Source organism: Ornithorhynchus anatinus, chromosome 7 (assembly GCF_004115215.2).
Source record: "Ornithorhynchus anatinus isolate Pmale09 chromosome 7, mOrnAna1.pri.v4, whole genome shotgun sequence".
Classification (NCBI taxonomy): Eukaryota; Metazoa; Chordata; class Mammalia; order Monotremata; family Ornithorhynchidae; genus Ornithorhynchus; species Ornithorhynchus anatinus.
In genome coordinates this window covers 61,944,507-61,966,716 of record NC_041734.1, presented here as the reverse complement: position 1 = coordinate 61,966,716, position 22,210 = coordinate 61,944,507, and the positions used below count along the sequence as shown (strand labels likewise).

At 47.8% G+C, this 22,210-nt stretch overlaps 1 protein-coding gene across 4 annotated transcripts in view; it reads left to right on the top strand.

The window, feature by feature from the left end:
• The window catches only part of NUCKS1 (nuclear casein kinase and cyclin dependent kinase substrate 1), a 46,284-nt gene continuing 24,074 nt past the window's right edge, over positions 1 to 22,210 (top strand). For 2 of the 4 annotated variants that reach the window (XM_029069507.2, XM_039912628.1), the window contains exon 1: positions 1 to 101. In XM_029069507.2, the coding sequence (XP_028925340.1) occupies positions 85 to 101 (17 nt within the window). In that variant the 5' untranslated portion in view covers positions 1 to 84. The remainder of the gene's footprint in view (positions 102 to 22,210) is intronic. The other 2 variants (XM_029069509.2, XM_029069508.2) reach the window with 1 other exon arrangement.

Here is a 22,210-nt window from a genome sequence, read left to right as displayed (position 1 = left end):
GCGCGCGCGGGGCGGGGGGGGGGGAGGGAGAGGAAGACGCGCCCGGGCTCGGCTTCGCCGTCAGGACCCGTTGCGGCTGCGAACATGTCCCGGCCCGTCAGGTCAGTGCGGGGGATGGGGGAGGAAAGGCCGCAACGGACGGACGGACGGACGGACGGGGGGGGGGGAAGGGAGAGAGAGCGAGCCAGGGCGGCGCGCGCCCCTATGGGCGCCTCGCGCGCGCTCTCATGGGCGCCTCGCGCGCGCCCCCATGGGCGTCTCGCGCGCCCTCGTGGGCGCCTCGCGCGCGCTCCTCAGCGCCGCCGCGCCGCGCGCCCCCCTCGGCGCCGCCTCGCGCTCCGCGGCCCTGGCGCGCGGGGCGGCGGGGACGAGCAGGGGGCGGGGGGGTTGCGCGCGCAGCCTGGCGCGCGGGGGCTGCCGGGGGGGGGGGGAGGGGCGGGGGTGGGTCTGCGAGGGAGAAGCCCGTGGTGCTCAGCAGGCCCCACCTCCTGCTGCCTTTTTTCCCCCCCCTCCTCCTCCCGGAGGGGATTCATTCATTCAGTCGTATTTATTGAGCGCCGACTAGGTGCACAGCCCTGGGCTAAGCGCTTGGAATGGACAGATCGGTAACAGGGACGGTCCCTGCCCTTGGGCCTTAGTCTAATCATTCCATCGTATTTATTGAGCACCAACTATGTGCACAGAAGTGCACTAAGCGCTTGGAATGTGTAATGGATTTGTCCGTTCCAAGCGCTTAGTTCAGTGCTCTGCACATAGCGCTCAATAAATACTACTGGATGAATGGACACATTGGCAACAGATGGAGACAGTTCCTGCCCTTTGGGCTTACAGTCTAATCATTCAATCGTATTTTATTGAGCGCCGTGTGCACAGCACTGGACTAAGCGCTTGGAAAGTGTAATGGATTTGCCCGTTCCGAGCGCTTAGTTCAGTGCTTTGCACATAGCGCTCGATAAATACTACTGGATGAATGGACAAATTGGCAACAGATGGAGACAGTCCCTGCCCTTGGGGCTTACAGTCTAATCGTTCAATCGTATTTATTGAGCGCCGACTATGTGCACAGCACTGGACTAAGCGCTTGGAAAGTGTAATGGATTTGCCCGTTCCAAGCGCCTAGTTCAGTGCTCTGCACATAGCGCTCAATAAATACTACTGGATGAATGGACAAATTGGCAACAGAGATAGTCCCTGCCCAGTGACGGGCTGACAGTCTAATCAGGTCATTCGATAGTATTTATTGAGCGCTTACTATGTGCAGAGCACTGTACTAAGCGCTTGGAATGGACAAATGGGTAACAGATAGAGACAGTCCCTGCCCTTTGATGGGCTGACAGTCTAATCAATCTAGTATAGACAGTCTAGTCTGATCGGAGGGGATGCAGTCGAACCCCTGCTCCTCCTCTTCCTCCTCCTCCTTTTCCTCCTCCTCCCCCTCTTTCTCCTCCTCCTTTTCGTCGTCCTCCTCCTCCTCCTCCTCCTCCGCCGTCGGAGTGAGGCCGTGGTGTGCGGGCTGGAGGCTGGCCTTGTGGCCACCAGGCCCTCGCCCCCAAAGGAGGAGGCCGGGATGCAAGGGTTCCAGTGCTTTGCACAAAGTAAGAGCTCAATAAATATTAATGAATGAAAGGGGAGGGGCAGGAGGGCCGGGGCGTCGAGAGGAATGTGGAGCTCCCGATGATGCTGATCGCATTTAACAAATATAATCTATGCCATTTAACAAATATAATTTGTTAAGCGTTTATGTGCCAAGCACTGTTTTAAGCGCTAGGGGAAAGGCAGGGTAATCAGGTTGGCCCACGTGGGGCTCACCGTCCCAGCGCCCATCTAACAGATGAGGTAACGGAGGCACGGGGAAGTGAAGTGGCTTGCCCAAGGTCACGCGGCAGACAAGTGGCGGAGCCGGGATGCGAGGGGGAGGGCCACCGCTCCGCCCGTCCCGTTCCTCCCCCGGGACGGGGCGTCTAGAGGAATGTGCCGCTCCCGATGGTGGTGATGGCATTTTTTCTTTCTTAGTAAGCACTTAAATAATATTATGTGCCAAGCACTGTTGTAAGCGCTAGGGAAAATACAGGATGACCAGAGTTGTCCCACGTGGGGCTCACCTTCTCAACACTCATTTAACAGATGAGGTAACGGAGGCACGGAGAAGTGAAGTGGCTTGCCCAAGGTCACGCGGCAGACAAGTGGCGGAGCGGGGATGTGAGGGGGAGGGGCACCGCTCCACCCGTCCCCCCCCCCCGGACAGGGCGTCTAGAGGAATGTGGTGCTCAGGATGGTGATGATCACATTTTCTCTTTTTTAATGATATTTGCTAAACGCTTGTTATGCGCCAAGCACTGTTTTAAGCACTAGGGTAGATACAGGGTAATCAGATTGGCCCACGTGGGGCTCACCGAATCAACGCCCATTTAACAGATGAGGTCATGGAGGCACGGAGAAGTGAAGTGGCTTGCCCAAAGTCACACGGCAGACAAGTGGCGGAGCTGGGTTGCAAGGGGGAGGGGCGGGGGGACCGCTCTGTCCAACCCATCCCCCATCCTTCCCCCCACCCCCCAGGGCAGGGCGTGTAGAGGAATATGGTGCTCCTGATGATGGGATTTTTTCTTTTTTAATATTTGTTAAGCACTTACTATGTGCCAAGCACTGTTTTAAGCAGTAGGGTAAATACAGGGTAATCAGGTTGTCCCACGTGGGGCTCACCGTCTCAACCTCCGTTTAACAGATGAGGTAACTGAATCACAGAGAAGTGAAGTGACCCGCCCAAGGTCACACGGCAGACAAGTGTGGGGGTGGGATTAGAACCCGCGACCTCTGACTCGCAAGCCCGTGGTCTTGCCGCTAGGCCATACCGTGTGCCAAGCACTGTTCTGAGCACGTGTGTGCCCCGGAATATCGCGTCAGCCAGCCTGCCCCGAAACCCGGGTGGGATGTGCCGGTGGGCAAGGAGGAAGAAGCGATCGATCAATCGATCGATTCCCCGGCCCGACGGGCTTTCTCGCGGGCAGGGGGCAGAACGGCCCCGGTCCGCGGACTCTTGAGAGAAAGAACCGCAGAAAGCCAACAGGGCCCAGGCCGGGAAATGCCCTCTCTCGCCCTCACACCCTCCCTGCCCGCCGCCACGCTTTGTGAGCAAGGGACGCCGTACCACCGGGTGGCTGACACGAGGGTGGGAAATCCATTCGGTCGTATTTGTGGAGCGCTTCCTGCATGCAGAGTACCGTCCTAAGCGCTTGGAAATAAAGGGAGGGGGTTTAATAAGGATTAATAAGGTTTAATAAGAAATACAGGATGAGCGAGGAAGGCCAGAAAAAGGGCTAATACATAGGACTTCCTTCTACCTCCCTGTTGAACACACCCTAGTCATAGCTTGGCTAGCAGTCTGAACCTAGACTTAAGAAAAAAAAAATGCTTTGCCAATAAAATGCCCCTCATGCTTTCACCCCTCTCCTCCATTGCCTTTCCTAAAGTCTCGTCAGATGACGAAAGCAGCGGCTAATGCTTGTCTTCCCTCGGGTGTACACGGTCGTGCTCTTTGGGGAACGCTCCCGTGGTTCGGGCTACGGGGTGACCGCGTTGACTGTGGATTTTCTGATTTGTTCATGGCGTAAAGTCACTCTCATCCTTAACCTTTTTTTGATCCCCTAAAATGTGTTTTTGATCATGTTATTTTTTTTGTAGATTACCAGTTGGGGGTTTGGGAAAGCAAGCAGAACTTTTTCTGAGAGTTGGATTTTCTAGTTGAGAAGCAGCGTGGCTGAGTGGAAAGAGCCCGGGCTTGTGAGCCAGAGGTCATGGGTTCGAATCCTGGCCCTGCCACTTGTCAGCTGGGTGACTGTGGGCAAGTCACTTCACTTCTCTGGGCCTCAGTTACCTCATCTGGAAAATGGGGATTAACTGTGAGCCTCACGTGGGACAACCTGATTACCCTGTACCACCCCCAGCCCTTAGAACAGTGCTCTGCACATAGTAAGCGCCTAACCAATTACCACATTATTATTTCACCGTAACCGGCGAAATAACGGGTGTGGTTTTAAACGGTGTTCTCTCCCTTTAGTCAGAGATCACATGGTGAACCAGATCTCTAGGCTGTTAAAATCTGGCTTTTTAGGCTTTTTTTTAAAGTGAGTTTTTTGAAGCAATCTCTTCAAAAGTTGAGTAGCCGTGTACATGTAGGGAAGCAGCTCGATAAAGTGTTGGAAAGGGCATGGATTTGGGAATCAGGACTGGCTTTTAGTCCCAGCTCTGATGTTGGCCTGTGTGATGTTGGGCAAGTCACTTAGCCTGTCTACCCCCTCAGTTTCCTCATCTGTAAAATGGGAATAATACTATTTGCCTTGCCTACTTCCTAGGGATATTAAAGACAAAAATAAATAAGGTAATATGGACTATTTAAGGTGCAATGTATGTGTTACAAAAGCAGTAGGTCTCATATCCTGAGTTCCTTGGACGGAATGGCTGTTGATTTCTGCAGGAGGTAACGTGAGACATTTTTCCCTCTATGGCAGATTTGATCTAGGGTAATGGTGGTTTAGCTTTCATCAGGTGACACATTTTGATCCCCGTGTTGCCAGAGATTTCAAAGAATTTTGCCATCAGTCAATCTGAGGGTCCTTGGCATGGCTTCTCCTTTGCCAGGCTCCCAAAAATGTTGTAGGATCTGCGGTGTTTTCACTCCCTTGTAGACTTACTCCTTAATTTCTCTTGCACAGTTCTGAATTTTTGACCTATGTTTTAAGTGGGACTTCCCATCTTTCTTGGGGCTTCAATTTCTTGTTGAATCCTCTGCTGGGTGATCTGAAGTCTTCAGAAAGTCTGGGGTGACGGTGCACTCCCCTACTGACAAAGAAGGAGGGAGGTTGAAGTAAAAATGGGCAGTGCCCAAAGCGGGGTTGGGGGACATTTTCAACATGTTATCCAGCGGCGTCCACGTCATCTTCAGGTGGACTGGATCTTGCCTAGTGCAGCGCTCTGTAACTTTGGGCTCAGCACATACTCGACGAGGAGTTAACGTCTGATTTCAAACCCACTTGGGTGACTTATAGGCTGCCCGAGACAGGTCTTAGTCAATCGGTGATGTTTGTTGAGCATTGACTGTGTAAACAATGCTGTCCTGAGCGCTTGGTAGAGGACAGTTAAGTTGGTTGACGTGATCTCTGCCCACCAAGAGCATACCAGTCTAGAGGGGGAGTTGGACATTAATGTAGATTGCAGTTCGGAGAAATGGCAGAGTGAAAGAATATGTACATCGAGTCCCGAAGGACTGACGGTAGGGTGAAAAGTGAGTGCTTAAGGTGAACAGATCCAAATGCCCAGGCGATGCAAAATGGAGGGCGAGTAGGGAAAATGAGAGGTTAGGCAGGGACGGCCTCTTGGAGGAGATTTGATTTTAATAGGGCTTTGAAGGTGGAGAGTGCGGTGGTCCGTCAGATACGAAGGGGGAGGGAATTCCAGGCCAGAGGGAGGACAACGAGATCTAAGTGCAGTGAGTAGGTGGGTGTTAGAGGAGGCAAGCTGGGATGTCGTAAGTGCTTTGGATCAGCACGATAACTGTTTGGATGTAGAAGAGAGGGGGATTCTAGAGAACCGACGGGATTTGGTCACAGATTGAATACGTGGGTGGAATGAGAAATGAGTCAAGCATATAGGGTTCGCGTTTGAGATGGAGGACGGTGGTGTTGTCTACAGTGATGGGGAAATGGGGGAGGACAGGATTGAGTGGGGAGGTGAGGTGCTCTGTTTTAGAAGAGTTAAGTTCGAGGTGGCAGTGGGACTCCCAAGTAGAGGTGCCCCGAAGGCAGGAAGAAATAGGAGAGGTCAGGGCTTGGAAAGGTAATTTGGGGAATCATCTGCAGAGAGATATTTGAAGCAGTGAGAATGAATGAGTTCTCCAAGGGAGTGGGTGTAGATGGAGAATAGGAGGGAACCCAGAACTGAGTCTCCACAGTGACGAGGGTGGGAGGCAGAGGAAGAACCTGCGAAAAAGACGAGAGGAGTGGCCAGAGAGATGGGAGCACCAGGAGGGAACAGAATCAGTGAAGCCTTAGTTATAGTTTCAGGGAGTAGGCAGTGTTGAAAACAGCTGAGAGGTGGAGGATGAGGATGGAGTAGAAGACGGATTTGGAAAGGAGGTCATTGGTAATCTTAGAGAGGGCAGTTTTTGCAGAGTGAAGGATGGGGGCATTAGCCTGATCGCTTGGGCTGAGTAGAGAATTGGAGGAGAGGAAGTGGAGACGGCGGGTATAAAAAACCCACTCAAAGAGATTTTGGGAGAGGAGTGGTAGGAGGAAGGTGGGGTGATGATTGGAGGGAACGGTAGGGTAAAGGGAGGGTTTTTTTTAGGACAGGGTTATACGAGAGTAAGTTTGAAACCAGTGGGAAAGGAACCCTTGGAAAGTGAACATTGAAGGTGGTGGTCAGGGAGGGGAGAAGGGACGAGGCAAGGGTTTTGATACGGTGCAAAGGAATGAAGGTAGATTTTTGAGAGGGGACAGGAAATCACCTCTTGAGATACCACTGGGAGGGTTGCGAAGGGGGCAGAAGGAGAATGGGAATGGAGAGGAGCATGGGAGACTTTGGGGATATCATGCCTGATGGATCAGTTGTATTCATTGAGTGCTTACGGTGTGCAGAGCATTCTACTAAGCTTTTAGGAGAGTACAGACAGAGTTGGTAGACCTGTTCTCTGCCCACATCAAGCTTACAGTCTAACGGGAGTGAGGCATTAAAATGAATTTCAGGTATGTACATAAGCGCCGTGGGATTGAGGATAGGGTGAATAGTAAGTGCTTAAAGGTTATAGATCCAAGTCCTTAGGTGACATAGATGGGAGAGGGAGTAGGGGAAATAAAGGCTTAGTCAGTGGAGACCTCTTGGAACAGATGTGATTTTAGGAGGGAAGAGTGAGGGTCTTTTGGATACAAAGGGGGAGGACGTTGTAGGTCAGAAGCGGGACCATGGGTGAGGGGTCGGTGGTGAGATAGACGATGTTCAGGTAGAGTGAGAGGCTGGTGTTAGAGTGTGCTAGGTTGAAGTAGGAAATCAGCAAGGTAAGATATGAAAGAGCTAAGGTAATTGTGTTTTAAAACTAATGGTAAGGAGTTTGTGTTTGATGTAGAGGAGTGGAAGAAGAGGGACTGAACGGTTTTGTAGCAAAATGATCCAGGCAACAGAGTGAAGTAGGGACTGGAGGAAGGGAGGTCAGCAAAGAGGCTGATGCAGCAATCAAGGTGGGATAGGGTAAATGTGTGAATCAACAGAGTAGCCAATTGGATGGAGAGCGGAATTAGCGATTTTGTGAAGGTAGGACTGATGGGATTTGGTGACGTATCGAAAGCGAATTGGATGAGAAAGATGAATCGAAGATAAGGCCAAGGTTAGGAGCTTGTGAAACAGGGATGGTGGTGGTGCTGTCTTATAGCGATGGGAGACTCAAAGGGAGGATAGGGTTTGGGTGGGAAGATGAAGAGTTCTGTTTAGGACTTGCTAGATTTGAGGTGTCGGTAGGACGTCCAGATAGAGTTGTCCTGAAGGCAGGAGGAAATTGCGAATTGCGAAGAAGAAAGAACAGGCCCACGAAGAAAGAACAGCCCCACCCGGAGTTGTAGACTGGGGAATCGTCTGCATCGAGGTGATAATTGAAGCCGTCAGGGCGATTGAGTTCTCCGAGGGGAGTGGGTGTAGCCGGAGGATAGAAGGGGACCCAGAACCGAGCCTTGAGGGACTCCGGCAGTTAGGACAGGGGAGGCAGGTGGAGGAGTCTGCGAAAGAGACTGAAAATGAATAGGAGGAGAACCAGGAGAGGACCGTGTCCGCGAAGCAGAGGTTAGATAGTTTTTCCAGGAGAAGGAGGTGGTCCGCAGCCGAGAAGTCAGGGAGAATTAGGATGGAGTAGAGGTCATTGGATTTGTCAAGATGGAGATCAGTGGTGATCTTGGAGCACGATGGATTCAGTTTTGAGCACGATGGATTCAGTTTTATCAGTGAAGTACATCTCCAGTCCTGTGAAAATGGTCCATATCACTAAAGTCAGTGTTTCCTCCTTTCGGTGCGGCAGAGACCTCACAGATGAAATGGACTCTGCATTCTGAATCCTGTTTCCCAGGAGCTAGGCTCTTGAGGCCCAGAGGAGACATCTTGATTTGTAGAAAATTATGCCTCTGCCTTGGCTGAATCGCAAACACGGGTCAAGCATGCAGAAGTGTTGGCTGTGGTCAGCCCTTGAAAGTTAATTTTTCCATTGCCCTCTTTTTTGGAGCAGGGGGATTATTTTTGAACATTGTAGCTAAATGGAATAAAGGAAGAAAATTAAAAATGACCCTCTTTCTGTAGTTAGAAAAAGTATAACAGATTATCTGAGGGAAGATCTCAGGTACTGAGGTTTGGAAAATGGAGGTGGCCTAGTGGTGGTGGGCTTTTCTGTTCTTTGGCACTGAACATTTTCTTGAGGAATATGCCCTGAGAGTGGTTCTAACAAGAAGGATTGGGCAGATCTTGGTTAAAAACATTACTGTGCTATTTTACCCTAGTGTGTCTGGGACGTGTGTCAAGTGGGTGGTTCCTGATCAGGCGGCCAGCAGGATTTACGGAGCTCTCACTAGGGGCAGAGCACAATCATGATCACTCTGGAGACTTGTAGAAGCGTGGCCCTACCCTTCGAGGCGCTTAGTGATCGAAGGCACAAATAAAGTTGTTAAAAAAACATGACAGAATCCAAGTATTCACATTTGCTATTCTTGAGCGCTACCAGGCCAAGCCCAACTACCCACCCTGTTTGGGCAAGGAGCTCCAAAGGATGTCATAGCATTGTTTTTAGAGAAGCGGCGTGGTCTGATGGTTAGAGCATGGGCCTGGGCGTCAAAAGGACCTGGATTTTAATCCCTGCTCCACCATTTGTCTGTGGTGTGACCTTGGGCGAGTCACTTAGCTTCTCTGGGTCTCAGCTCATCTGTAAAGTAGGGATGAAGACAGTCCAACCTGAATTGCTTGTATTCATTCATTCAGTCGTATTTTTTAAGCACTTACTGTTTGCAGAGGACTGAACAAAGGGTTTGGAGAGTACAATTCAGCAATAGAGACAATCCATGCTCACCCCAGGCTTACAGTCTAGAAGGGGGAAGACAGACATCAAAACAAGTAAACAGGAATCAATGTAAATAAATAGAATTATAGATATATGCACATCAAGACAAGTAAACAGGCATCAGTAGAAATAAGTAGGATTATAGATGTATGCGTATATCTATAAGTGCACTCCCCCAGTGCTTAGTACAGTGCCTGGCACATAGTAAGTGCTTAACAATGCCATTATTATTATTACTATTAATAATGGAAAGGGCTGACGGGAGTGAAGTCTGTCAGCAGTGCCATTTTCCTTTACATACGAAGAACAGACTGGAGCATTTAATATCTTCCGCTTCCTTCTGGACTCCTCCACACCCAACTTCCTTTTTCTTAAAAATAAGTAGAAAGTAACAAAATGCTCTGACTCCTATAAAGACTAAGGTTATAGATGTACAGAGCCCCCTTTCTCCAGATGAGCCAAAGACTTCATCTTGAGCGGAATTCTTCAGGTCTGGGTCTGACCCTGACGCTCCCCTCCTCAGTCCCAATTTGTTCAGCCTGTTAAAAAAAAATAATTTATACCTTGAGGGGTTGGTGTCACATGGTGTGTGGTTTTTGTTTTTTTTCAGTACATGGAAATCTCTGCTTACCATGCAGCTTGGCCTCACAGAAAAAGCCCGGGCCTAATTCCAGATATGCTAATTGCCTGCTGTTTGACCTTGGGCCAATCATTTAACTTTCCGTGCCTCGAGTTTCCTCGTCTGTAAAATGGGGTTTAATATCTCTTCTCCCTCTGATTTAGTCTGAGCCCCATATGTCCAGCCTGATTAACTTGTATCGACCCCAGCGCTTAGAAGGGCGCTTTAAAGAACTGGTGGTTTTCAGTTCTCTGAAAAGAATATAATGTGCATAAAATCTTATGAAAGCGTTCCCAAAACTTAGTTTCATGTACAAGTGGCTTGGTAGAACCTGCCCATCTTTTTAAAATCAAACTTTGGGGGTTATCCATTAAGTACTATCTATCGCCATTTAAAGATGATGATGATTTAATACCTAATGGTACTGGTTGCCGCACTGAATTCTCCAAGAGCTCATATTCTGGAAAGATGACAGGCATTCAGATTAGAAAACAGTCTTCACTCAACCACTTGGGTTATTTGCGAAAGGGAAAGCAAGAAAGTTTTCCTCCTTTTGCAATTCTCGTCATTCTGAGGCAGCTCAGGTTCTCAGAAGCCAGTTTTGAGGGTTGGGGAAGGTTGCTTATCGGAAAAAAAATCGGAGGGTTCAAGGAATGCGGAGGATAGAGGCAGTGGCCTAAGTGGAAGAACTCCCCCTCCTCGTTAATATTTTTGAAAATTGAGTCTTCTATATCTTGTGTGCCTCTCGAAGGCTAGTGGGGGGGGGGGATTTTACCATTATAGTAATCAATCAGTGGTATTTATTGAGAGCTTGTGCAGTACACTGTACTAAGCGCTTAGGAGAGTATAGTACAACAGAGTGAGTAGGCACATTCATTACTCACAACAAACTTACAGTCTAAAGCAGGGAGGGTATTAATATACAACCAGTGAGTGGACGATTGCCAAGCTCTCAAACCGCCTTTTGTCTGTGTGGACAGATCAGTATTTATATTAATGTTTATCTCCCCTTCTAGACTCTAAGCTTGTTTGAGCAGGGAATGTGTCTACCAACTCTTTAGTGTATTCTCCTCAAGTGCTTAATACAGCATTTTGCATTCAATACCATTTATTGATCAATCTGTAGAGCTGTGTAATGCTTCCCATATTTCCAAAATGCAGAGTTTACTCTGAAGTGCGTGCTTTTTACGTAGTGAGCTTCTTCATGCATTTCATGGCTGCATGTCTGGGTCCTAATTCCCACTCATGTGGACTCTCTTAGGTGCAATTTTATTTACACAGTAGGCGCTTAATCAGTGCTCTTCTACGTGTCTAGACTGTAAGCTCGTTGTGAGTGGGGAATGTCTTTTTATTGTTTGTGTTCTCCCAAGCGCTTACTACCGTGCTCTGCACGCAGTAAGCGCCAATCAATTTGATTGACTGACTGACCTGACTTACCAGTATAATTAGCTGAATTGATATAACCTTTTGTAGCCATATACTCAAAAGTTTTCCCCAGGGAGGTGTCTCCAGGAGTAGTTTCCTCTTGGAAGAAAAGTGTTGTTCACCTGCATTGGTCAGAAGATCAGGGCGTGCCTTTTAACCAACTCGTCTGGTGCTTCAGGTTTGCTGAGCTGAATAGATATTGCTATGTGGAAGCGCTCCTTTTTGGGAAATGCCCAATTCTAGGTTCTGTGCCTAGCACAGTCTATTTTTTTTTAGACACTCTTGATGATGCAGAAAAAAAATGCTCTTAAGAATGACTCGAGTGGAAAGCAGTTGCCCCACGGGTGGAAAAATGTCTGAGGAAGGATGTCAGGTTGAAGGTACAGAGCAATGGAAGTCAGTTGGTCCGTTACTTAGAAGCGGTTCTTTTGCCCTCGTAGGTCAGAGACTGTTTCCAACCTGATTGACTTGTATCTACTCCAGTGTTTAGAACAGCGCTTGGCAAATAATAAGCGCTTAACAAGTACCATTATTATTATTATTATTATTATCCCAGCGCTTAGTACACTGCCTGGCACATAGTAAGCACTTAACTGATACCATTAAAGAAGAAATAATACCCTCAGGACAGTTGGAACAAATAGTGCTGGATGGTGAATGTGCATTTCATGTCCAGAAGCCTTCTGAGATGTTTCTGTTTGAAGAACAATGGATTGGGGTGAGGGAATGAGGTCACTTTTAGAAAATGTACTGGTGCAAGCAACAGGTAGATTTATGCATTGACTTATAAATGCTTTAGAACTTGGGTGGTCTTTATGGAATCCATATTTCTCCCTAGATTTGTTGTGGCTAGAGAGATGCCTGCTCTCATAGATATCAACTTCAGGTTTGAAGTGCTAGTGTAAGATCCCCATCGGAGAGATCAAAAATGCTTGTAATGAAGAGGCTAGTGACTCAACTCTACAAAGAAGCAGAAAACTAGGTACAACATATGACCTGTGATCCAGATAAAGAGCGAAATAAGATGTCATCCATTAGAGGGTGGGTAAAGACATTCTATCGCATATGATTTGGGGTTAAATCTTGGAGGGCTGTCCTTTTCTAGTTCTTACTAAAGGCAGCGATTGGGCATGTATTTCCGTTTCAGCGTCCTGGGACAGTTTTCCCTATTTTCTATATTTCCTTTTGCCTGAGGGAAAAGATCCCAAATGCCTTTCATTTACAACTAATATGTATGTTTGAGCTCGTTGGAAGCCAACACTGTGGGCCAATCTGTGGTTGGGTTCCTACTTGTCCCTAAACAGCACAACAGAAGTGAAGGGTGAACAATATTTTACAAAGAAAATTCTACCATTGTATTCTTTCCAAAACATGAAGTGAAAACATCAGTTCTGGCAGAACTGAGTGCACTGCTAGTTTCAATAGCCCGTGTGGCTTAAATTTCTCTGGATGAAATAGCAGTTATCCTCTGTGACTCTGAAAGCGCAAACTTATTCTTCCATGATCTTGAAAAAGTTCTCCTGGAACTTTGCTTTTGACCTCCCGTTTTTTGCAGACATTTTTTTCTTCCTTTTTGGGGGGGGAGGTGGCTGGGGGACAGTAGTTCTGACCAAAAAAAGGAATGACTATTTATTTTAGAAATAAAATTTCAAAAGATGGGATGTTCTTCTCTAGGCACAGGCAATTTTTATCCAAGCTCAAAGAATTGTGAAATGAGTGGGGTTTGTGGTTTTTTTGGGGGTGGAGGGGAGAGGTTTGAGTGACTCTCACCTGTTGAACAACCATCCTTACATTCCTTCTGAGTCTCCTGGCAGCCCCCGGATTAAGCTAGAGGGACAGGTTCACTTGCAATGTCTTTGGTATTGACCTGCTCCATTACTCTTTCTTTGAAGTGTAGTTTCTTCCCTCTTCTAACAGTGAGAGCTCAAGGAATCTCCAAACCATATTTATAAACTTGTGCCAGTTTTCCTTATTAGCTTTCAAGCTGACTTCTGTTTTTCGCACGTAATCACTGACTGATTAAACTTTGCACTTCAGTTTTGTGCAGCCTTGAGTTGAGAGAGGAATGTTATTTTCATTATTAAATATGTTTAGCCTTTACTTGGAAAACACCAGATTTTAAACCATGGGTGTTTGATATTTTTTTTCCTTTCAATTTTTCTTTTTTCATTTTGAAATCTTGTTTTGTTTACCTCCTTTGGCTGATCTGTTCCAAACAAAGCTTCTACAAAAATGCATTATTGAGGACTAGAAACGAACAGAGGGTGAAGACTTGTTTTCAGTAATGTGGAAACAATTTACATTTGGGTACAGAAGATGAAGGTGCCAGAATCTTGTTCATCAGGATAGCTCAGATCAGCGTGATCTGGAGAAAGACGATAATAAAGAACTCCAGCTTCTCTTGTCTTGTTAGCATGGCATAAGTACAATTTTTCTTTCACACATAGATATTGGGCCGGGGGGTGGATGGGTGAGCCCCGTGCCTATATGTTAACTTTGGGATTCCAGAAACGGGGCATTCAGCACATTCAGATTTTTTGATCTAGCCATTGATCAGTGGAAAGAGTTGTGGTAAAACTTCTTCAGTGTGTGATACAGGACTTATCAGGTTTCTTCCTCCTAGTGACTCGTTGCTGGCAGCAGGTACTGAATTTCCAGTAATGTCAGCTGTGAGCAAACAAGAGATGGGCAAGGCAAAATGGTCGGACAAACAGAGTTCCAGATTCCGGGAGGGGAGGGCTGGTCCCGCTGGATCCAAAAAATTTGGATAATTATGTGTAATTGTGAAGGGGTGGCGTGAAACACTAAGAGGAGGAATGGTATTGGGTGAGTACTGGGGTCACCCGTGGAACTAAGCCCTTGGGAGCATTGGCAGTTGACCTTCCATGCCATTACAGTTAAGCGCTTAGTACAGTGCTCTGTCCCCAGTAAACACTCAATAAATACCATCGATTGATTGTTCTGGATTTCACTTGTTAGAATGTTGGGTTAATCAGTTTGGCGGTGGTGGAAAAGCCCTTGCCTACTCAAAAAAAAAAAAAAATAGTCTTTCTCATATAACTGGTTCGGGGTATTAGTTATCTGCTTTATGAAGAGGAAGCAGCCGCCATTTGGAAATGCCCGGGTAATACGAGGATGGGGATTCTAGGTTTGTCTAAACAATTGCTGTCTTCACCACGACAAGCAGCGTGGTCTGGTGGAAAGAGCACAGACCTGGGGTGGGGTCTGAGAATCTGGGTTCTAATCTTGGCTCTTCCACTGACTTGCTGTGACCTTGTGCAAGTCCCTTTCTCTGTGCGTCTCAGTTCCCGCATCTGCAAAATGAAAATTCAGTACTTTTTTGGTGTGTGTGGGATTGGGGGGAGGGCATTTAAGTACTTCCTGTGTGCCAGGTACTGTTCTAAGCACTGGGGAAGATACCAACTAAATCAGATTGGACACAGTCCCTGTCCCATATGGGGCCCACAGTCTTAATCCCCATTTTACAAAGGAGGTAACTGAGGCACATTGAAGTGAAGAGACATGCCCAAGTTCACACAGAAGACACGTGGTGGAGCCGGGAGCCTATTCTCCCTCCTACTTAGACTGTGAGCCCCATGTGGGATCTGATTATCTTGTATATACCCCAGCACTGAGTAAAGTGCTCAGCACATAGTAAACCCTTAACAAATTCCAGAACTGACTCTCGATCTCACCAGAAGACTCTCTTCTCCTGTGCTGCAAAGCTTTAGAGCAGTTCTCACGCTAAAAAAAACCCCACCGTATCAAAGATATACGACAGTGAGAGGTCATTGCTTAAAACAGTAACTTTTATTGCTTGTGAGGGTGTCAGGTGTGGACAAAGTCAATATCGCAGTACTAAATGAGCATAGCCTTCCTGACGGACAGATTCCAGAGCTGTGGGGTAGACGCTTCATCGTCCGGAAGGGTGTTCCCTCTGGAGCAGTGGCTCAAGAATGAGAACTGAACCAGATGCTGCCAACTGGTCAGCAACACGAGGACTGATCCGTGACTACGTAGTGTAGTCGGGTCTGCTTAGTCCTGCGAGCGGCCATTTCAGCTCGTCGTCAATGACGTCTTCTCTAAATAAGAAGGATAACACGCTCTCCCCCTCCCTCTCCGCCATCTTTAAGTGCACTGGAGAGCAGTCAGTTCTCTGAGAACATTTGGTTTTCACTCCACATTTTGGTAAGAACTAGACGGCAGAATTTGGGGAAGTTCTAGTGTCTGGCACTTAGTACGACGCCCTGCACGGAGCGAGCAGATGGATGGATGCAGTGGGCCGCAGTGCCGGAAGAAACAGTTGTCCGTAGGCTTTGGACCCAGGGTGTAACTTGAGGTTGTCAACTCCTATGTTGTAGGAGAGGGACAGATATATCTCGTGTATTTCCACATAGCATTGAAGAATCTTTTTTGAAGGCGTCGATGGAATCGCTTTGCATTAAGAAAAGCACATCCCAGATGATAGGGAAGCTGGAAGATGGTGTGTTCAGTGTGGGATAAAGACTGCGTCCAATGTGATTATTTTGTATTTTCCCAATGCTTGGCACAGGGTGAAGCACCAATAAGCATTTAACAAATACCATTATTACATTTTTTATAATAAAAACTAAAGAGAAGAACTGCTATAGTAAGGCTTAATATTCTTCAATGGCTCTAAAAATCCTTTGAATACACAGAATTGATGACGTGAGGGGGAATTATATCAAGTTGATGGCCTAAAGGGGAAAATAAAAGGTAAATCTTGATTCAGCATGCATATCATTGGGGATTCATTCATTCAGTAGTATTTATTGAGTATTTACTGTGTGTAGAGCACTGTACTAAGCGCTGCATGGCTTATTGGTAAGAGCCCGGGCTTGGGAGTCAGAAGATGCGGGTTAGAATCCCGGCTCCACAACTTGTCTGGAGTGTGGGCTTGGGCAAATCATTTCACTTCTCTGTGCCTCAGTTCCCACGTCTGTAAAAGGGGGATTAAGTATGTGAGCCCTTCATGAGACAACCTGATTACCTTGTATCTGCCCCAGCGCTTAGAACAGTGCTTGACACATAGCATTTATCAAATACGATTATTATTAGTAGTAATACAGTATAACAATAGACATGTTCCCTGCCCACAATGAGCTAACAGTCTAGAGAGTGAGAAGACCAGGAATTTAGTGCCCCTATTAGCAGCTGAAGCAAGGAGGGTTCGGAAGAGGGGAGCCGGAGGTTGCAGGTCACGGTGGAGGTTGGGAAGATGGACTTACCTGGGAGCCTGGGCACTGCAGCACTTTGTAGCTGTTAGGAGCTGGGATGGGATGGCAGAGTCCAGGAACTCCTGACTGCAGCAACCTCAAGGGTGGGGGGCCAGGAGGGAGAGGAAAAAATGCTCAGGGAAACCAGGTGACTGCAACGTCTGTTTCAGGTTACCCCCAACTTCCCCCCACCCCCAAAAGTAGTGGGGGGTGGGGAGTAGGACAGGCCAGGGGAGAGAAATGTTGACGGCAGACCTCACACAGAGTTTTAAATAAAAGAAATTGAAAAAAAAGATTCCCAAAACATAAATACACACTACCAAAAGATGGAGATTCACCGAAATACTTTCTTCACAATCAGGTCCAAACCTGAGCCAGAAAGGATCACAGGGAACACTTGGGCCCAGGCATGCCATTAGGAAAACAGATTCAAATGGATCCATTTGAAAAAAAAAAATGCAATGCACACCCCATAGGGAAACACTGGGAAATAAAAGTTGTATTTATAAGAACATATGAACGTGAACATGGGACCTGGAAGGTGAAGGGGAAAACGGTGAGCCTGGAAAGATGCACAGAAATCTTATGGATGTCGTGTGGGTCTTAGCTCAAGGTGTGAATTTGCAGAAGTTCTATAAATTTAGGCTAGAAGCAGTTTTATTCATCAGTGTGGAAATTGGGCTTTTCGGAATCCAGTTCCAAGTAGGATGTGGAGCAATTAACACATTCTCTGTGAAAGTCACTGTTCATGCTCTGAGAGTAGTATACGGTACAGAGTGATGTGACAGTGGAAATGTATTTGGTTTCTTCCTCCCTTGTGTCGTCCCTATCTGGGTTGCACAGAGTCCTGTCAGAAGGCCATTCCCCAAATCCCTGAGAGTGAACATATATCTGGTTAGAGCAGGATGCATCTTAGGAAACAGTTGGCCATTATGCGTGTATTCTAAGGCAGGTTTTAACATGGAGTCTCTCAAGGATGCATCCCCACTGAATTAGAGGAGAACTGAATGTAGACCAGACATTTTGGTGGGCTTCCTAGGAAGTTCATCCTCCTGTCAGATCCTCTCTCCAAAATGGGTGGCTTCAGCTCCTACTGTTCTGGGGAGAATCCACTCGCCTGGCCTCCTGGGGCCTGCCAGTTTCTCCGTTGACTGGAACCAGTGAGACAGGGTGTTTCTCCGAGGATGGGTAAGGGGCCACACTAGATGCTTCCTCTGGTAGCCGCTTCCGATACCCCATGGTTCATAGTGAAGCTTGGAGATGCTAGCTCGGGTCCCTGGGCGACAGACAGCCTAGCCAGGAAGAAGTTAGGCTCTGCCCCATCCCACTTGTCTGTTGTGTGACCTGAGGCAAGTCACTTCATTCCTATGCCTCAGTTACCTCATCTGTAAAATGGGGAGTAAGACGGTGAACCACTCCTGGGTCATGGACTGTCCAATGTAGTTAATGTGTATCTACCCCAGCGCTTATAATAGTGCCTGGCACAAAGTGCTTGAGATACCATTAAAAGAAAAATGGCCCTAGAAGAATGGGGATCTGTGGTTCTAGTTCCCAGCTGTGGACTCTCTGGCAGCACTGCATGCACAGAAAGTGCTTCATAAATACCATAACTACAGCTAGGGAGGCCTCCCCTCTACCCTCAGATCCCCTCCTGCTGTGAAGTCCTCAGACTTGCTTCAGGTGAGCTAAAGAGTGATGGAAGGTCTACCCTCCACTTTCCCTTTGACATGGTTCCCGCTCCTTAACTGTACTCAAGCGCTCTGCACATAGTGGCAATAAATGCCATTGATTGATTAAAGTCTGCCAGGCGCCAGCCTTCTCTTTTAGACCAGTGGCGGCCCCTTACCTTGACAGCCCCTCTCCGACCCCACTCAACCCCTCCAACCCCAAGCTGGAAGGGGCAGGGTGTTACCTCCCCAGGGAAGTTATTTAGTTGTCATTTTCCAGGGTAAGGGCCAAACTGTCCCTGCCGTCCATCTCACAGTGGCCTCCTTGGTACTTGGATTATTAGTAATGATGATGATGTTTTTTGTTAAGCACTTATTATGTGCCAGGCACTGTACTAAGCACTGGGATAGATACAAGCAAATTGGGTTGGATGCAGTTGCTGTCCCACAGGGGCTCACATTATATTTTACAGATGAGGTGATTGAGACCCAAAGCAGCTAAGTGACTTGCCCAAGGTCACACAGCAGACACGTGGTGAAGCTGGGACTAGAACCCAGGACCTTCTAACTCCCAGGCCCATGCTCTATCCACTACGTACACTGCTTCTCTGAGGCGGATCTTTCAAAGAAACAGAATGAAACAGGAGCTTAGAGTATTGCTCGTGACTTAGAATCCCTCCCTGGGGCATGGGGAAGAGATTTTCATGTCATTTTGGTAAGGAGACATCTCTGTCTTGGGACTGGCTACTTTATGAGCTTTATCCTGAAGATGGAGCCGGCAAGAATAGGAACCCTGGAGCTTGCATCCCTTCTCCCATTTTGAGCTTGCTGCTTTCTCCTTTTGTGGTCACATCTCCCAGCAGAGGGTTTATTTCCTTCCTAGTTAGTCTGCTCGTTGCTTGTGGGCAGGGAACGCATCCACCAACTCCGATATATTGCGCTCTCCCAGCGTTTAGTCATGGTGCTCTGCACAAAAGTAAGTATTCAATAAATGCCATTGATTTGTTTGGGAATTAACGTCCACCCTCATGGGAACGTAATCACTCGCCCTCATGACCTCATCTCCAGCGTATTGACCCAGGAGCTCAGCAAGTTTCATGCTTGCAATTCTGAAGCCGGAACCACCTGTGTTTGACCTCCCTGTTAGAATTTCAGCAGAAAATTCTGGATGCCATCAGAGACAATTTGTGCGTTCTACCAGATGAGGACTTTCAAGTCATGCAGGACACTTTTGTTAAAGTCAGCACATACCAGATAAGGACAGTCAAGGCCATGACCATCAGCGCTTTCATGGCTATTGCTTCTCGGCATTTATAAGTTTACTGTGGGCAGGGAATGTGTTCTCCAACTCTGTTGCACTCTCTACACACTGTAAGTGCTTAATAAATATGATTTGATTGATTTATTCAATCGTATTTATTGAGTACTTACTGTGTGCCAAGCACTGTATTGAGCGCTTGGAATGTACAGTTCGGCAACAGAGACAATCACTGCCCAACAACGGGCTCACAGTCTAAAAGGGGGAGGCAGACCAAACAAAACAAGTAGGCATCAGTACCATCAAGATAAATAGAATCGTAGATATATATATATCATTAATAAAATAGAGTAATAAAAATATACACAAATATACACAAGTGCTCTGGGGAATGGGGGAGAACAGAGAGGGAATAGGGGAAACGGGGAGGCAAGGAGGGGCAGAGGGAAAAGGAGGGCTCAGTCTGGGAAGGCCTCCTGGAGGAGGTGAGCTCTCAGTAGGGCTCTGAAGAGGGGAAGAGAGTTTGGCGGATATGAGGAAGGAGGGCATTCCAGGACAGCGGTAGGACGTGGGCCACGGGTCGAGGGCAGGACAGGCGTGAACGAGGGACCGTGAGGAGGTTAGTGGCAGAGGAGCAGAGTGTAGGGGTGGGCTGTAGAAGGAGAGAGGGGAGGTGAAGTAGGAGGGGGCTAGGTGATGGAGAGTTTTGAAGCCAGGAGTGAGGAGTTTTTGTTACATGTGAAGGTTGAAAGGCGACCACTGAAGGATTTTGAGGAGGGGAGTGACATGCCCAGAGTGTTCCTGCAGAAAGATAATCGGAACGGCAGAATGAAATATAGACTGGAGTGGGGAGAGACAAGAGGATGGGAGATCAGAGAGGAAACTGATGCAGTAATGCAGTCGGGATATTATGAGAACTTGATTGATAGGAGTTTAATTTACTGGGTGCCCCACAAGCCAGGGTGGGAAATCATAACTTGGAGGTGTATGAGATTTTTTTGGAGAGGGTGTCGAGCCGATCATCTCCTGAGTCAAGCACTTGGAGGAAAGAATATGTCGTTCCCTAGACATCTTATTTCCTTCCCCGAAGAGTTCTTAGAGGGCTGCATTCAGAATGCACCTTGTGGGCAGGTAATGTGTCTGTTATATTGTACACTCCCAAGCGCTTAGTACAGTGCTCAGCACACAATAAGCACTAAATAAATACGATGGACTGACCAGTGCTGTGGCAGGGAACAAGAGCCTAGTCAGGTGGGTGCTACCGGAACCATCAGGCAAACGTACAAAGACTATCCCAAATGGGCAGCAGATAGAAAGGGCCAAGGGGCCAGGGAATGAGTCCAGTGATCTAGCAGGGTCAGCAAGATTTCCAGCAGGGCTTTTAGCAATCAGCCACGTGTCGCCACCTAGCCCACCACCGGAGAGCATCCCATCTGGTGGCAGGGGCTTGTTTTCTGGCCTGGCTTAGTCATCGCTGGGCTCCGGGTATCGCTTCTCTCCATTCACATCTATAATAATTTGCAGGCGGCGTCTCCCCTGAGGTCTGCTTAAAGCTGCCCCTTCCAAGTGACGCCTGTGGGGGCTTTTCTTTAGAAGCCCCGGGCTCTGTTTCAGAAAGGCTCAATGAAGGCCGCCCTTGCTTTTTGATAGGGGCCAGAAATGCTGTTCCAGATTCTTCGTTATCACCAAGGAGTTTGGGTGGCGGCTGGTCCGATTTAGAGAACAGGACTTGTGCAAAGCCAGATAATTTGGAGTTCTTGAAGAAGTATCTTCTCCCCGGTTGCCCTGGAATACTGCTGAATGTCCTCGTCCTGGAGGATGCTCATCTGCATATCAGTGTCTTAGCTGAACGTCGGCAGGTTCTGTTTCCAAATGGGCAGTTAGTACTTCTGACTCGCCTGCCCTGTGCATTTTCCCAAAGCACCCAGCAGCTTCCGGGGCTTGTTGCAGGCACCCGAAGCTGTACGCTTCCTTGGTCTGGGCCAATCACCTGCCCTGCAGGATATGGAGCATGCCATGATTCTGCTCCAAAATTGGATTTTGACTCGGGTCTCCTGAGGTCCGACTGGTTCCGTCTCAGGTGATGAATTTCACCGAAGCCTAGACCCCTGGGCAGCGGCAGCGGTTCAGCCAGACAGCAGGATTCCGGATCTTCCGGCAAGCGTATGGCACTTAGGAGCCCAGAAGGATCAGGGAGGGAGACCCTTCACCTTCCACAGCCACAGTGGATGCCTTGTCCTTAGGTCACCTCCTGACTTTCCTCTAGCAACCAGACCCTTGGTTGGCAGTGGAGGTAGGCATCTGTGACCCGAATCTTCAAGATCTTTCAACCCAGAGATCATCTTACCTGCCTCCATCTTAAGCCCCAATCCCTTTTGAAGACTTATTCTGCAGGGCACCAAACCAAGCATTTGATGAAGTGCAAACAGAGTTGATAGATATGATCTCCGGCCTCAAGGAGCTTTCCAAGTCAATCAGTGGTACTTATTGAGTGCTTACTTTGTGCAGAACACTATGAGAGATGCTTGAGAGAGAATATAAGGAGTTGGTAGACCCAGTTCCCGCCCACAAGAAGCCTTCAGTCAATCAATCAATCGATATTTAACTGCTTAAGCTCTTGGGAGGAGGAGAGTTTGGTAGCCATATTCCCTCCCCTCAAGGAGCTTACATCTAGAGAGGGAGACAGATTTCAAAATCAATTTGGGATTTATGCATAGGTGATGTGGAGCTGAGGGCAGGATGAATATCAAGTGCTTAAAGGGTATAGATCCATTTGCAGGCTAAAGGTGGCTTTTGCAGACAGGCTCCGTGCCACACAGTGAATGGCAATAGGTCCTGTACTGCCAGGATCCCCCCCCCCCAAAGGCCTTCAGGTTTAATCAGTAGCTGATTGTCTCCTAGTCACACTGGGGCCTTCTTGAAGGG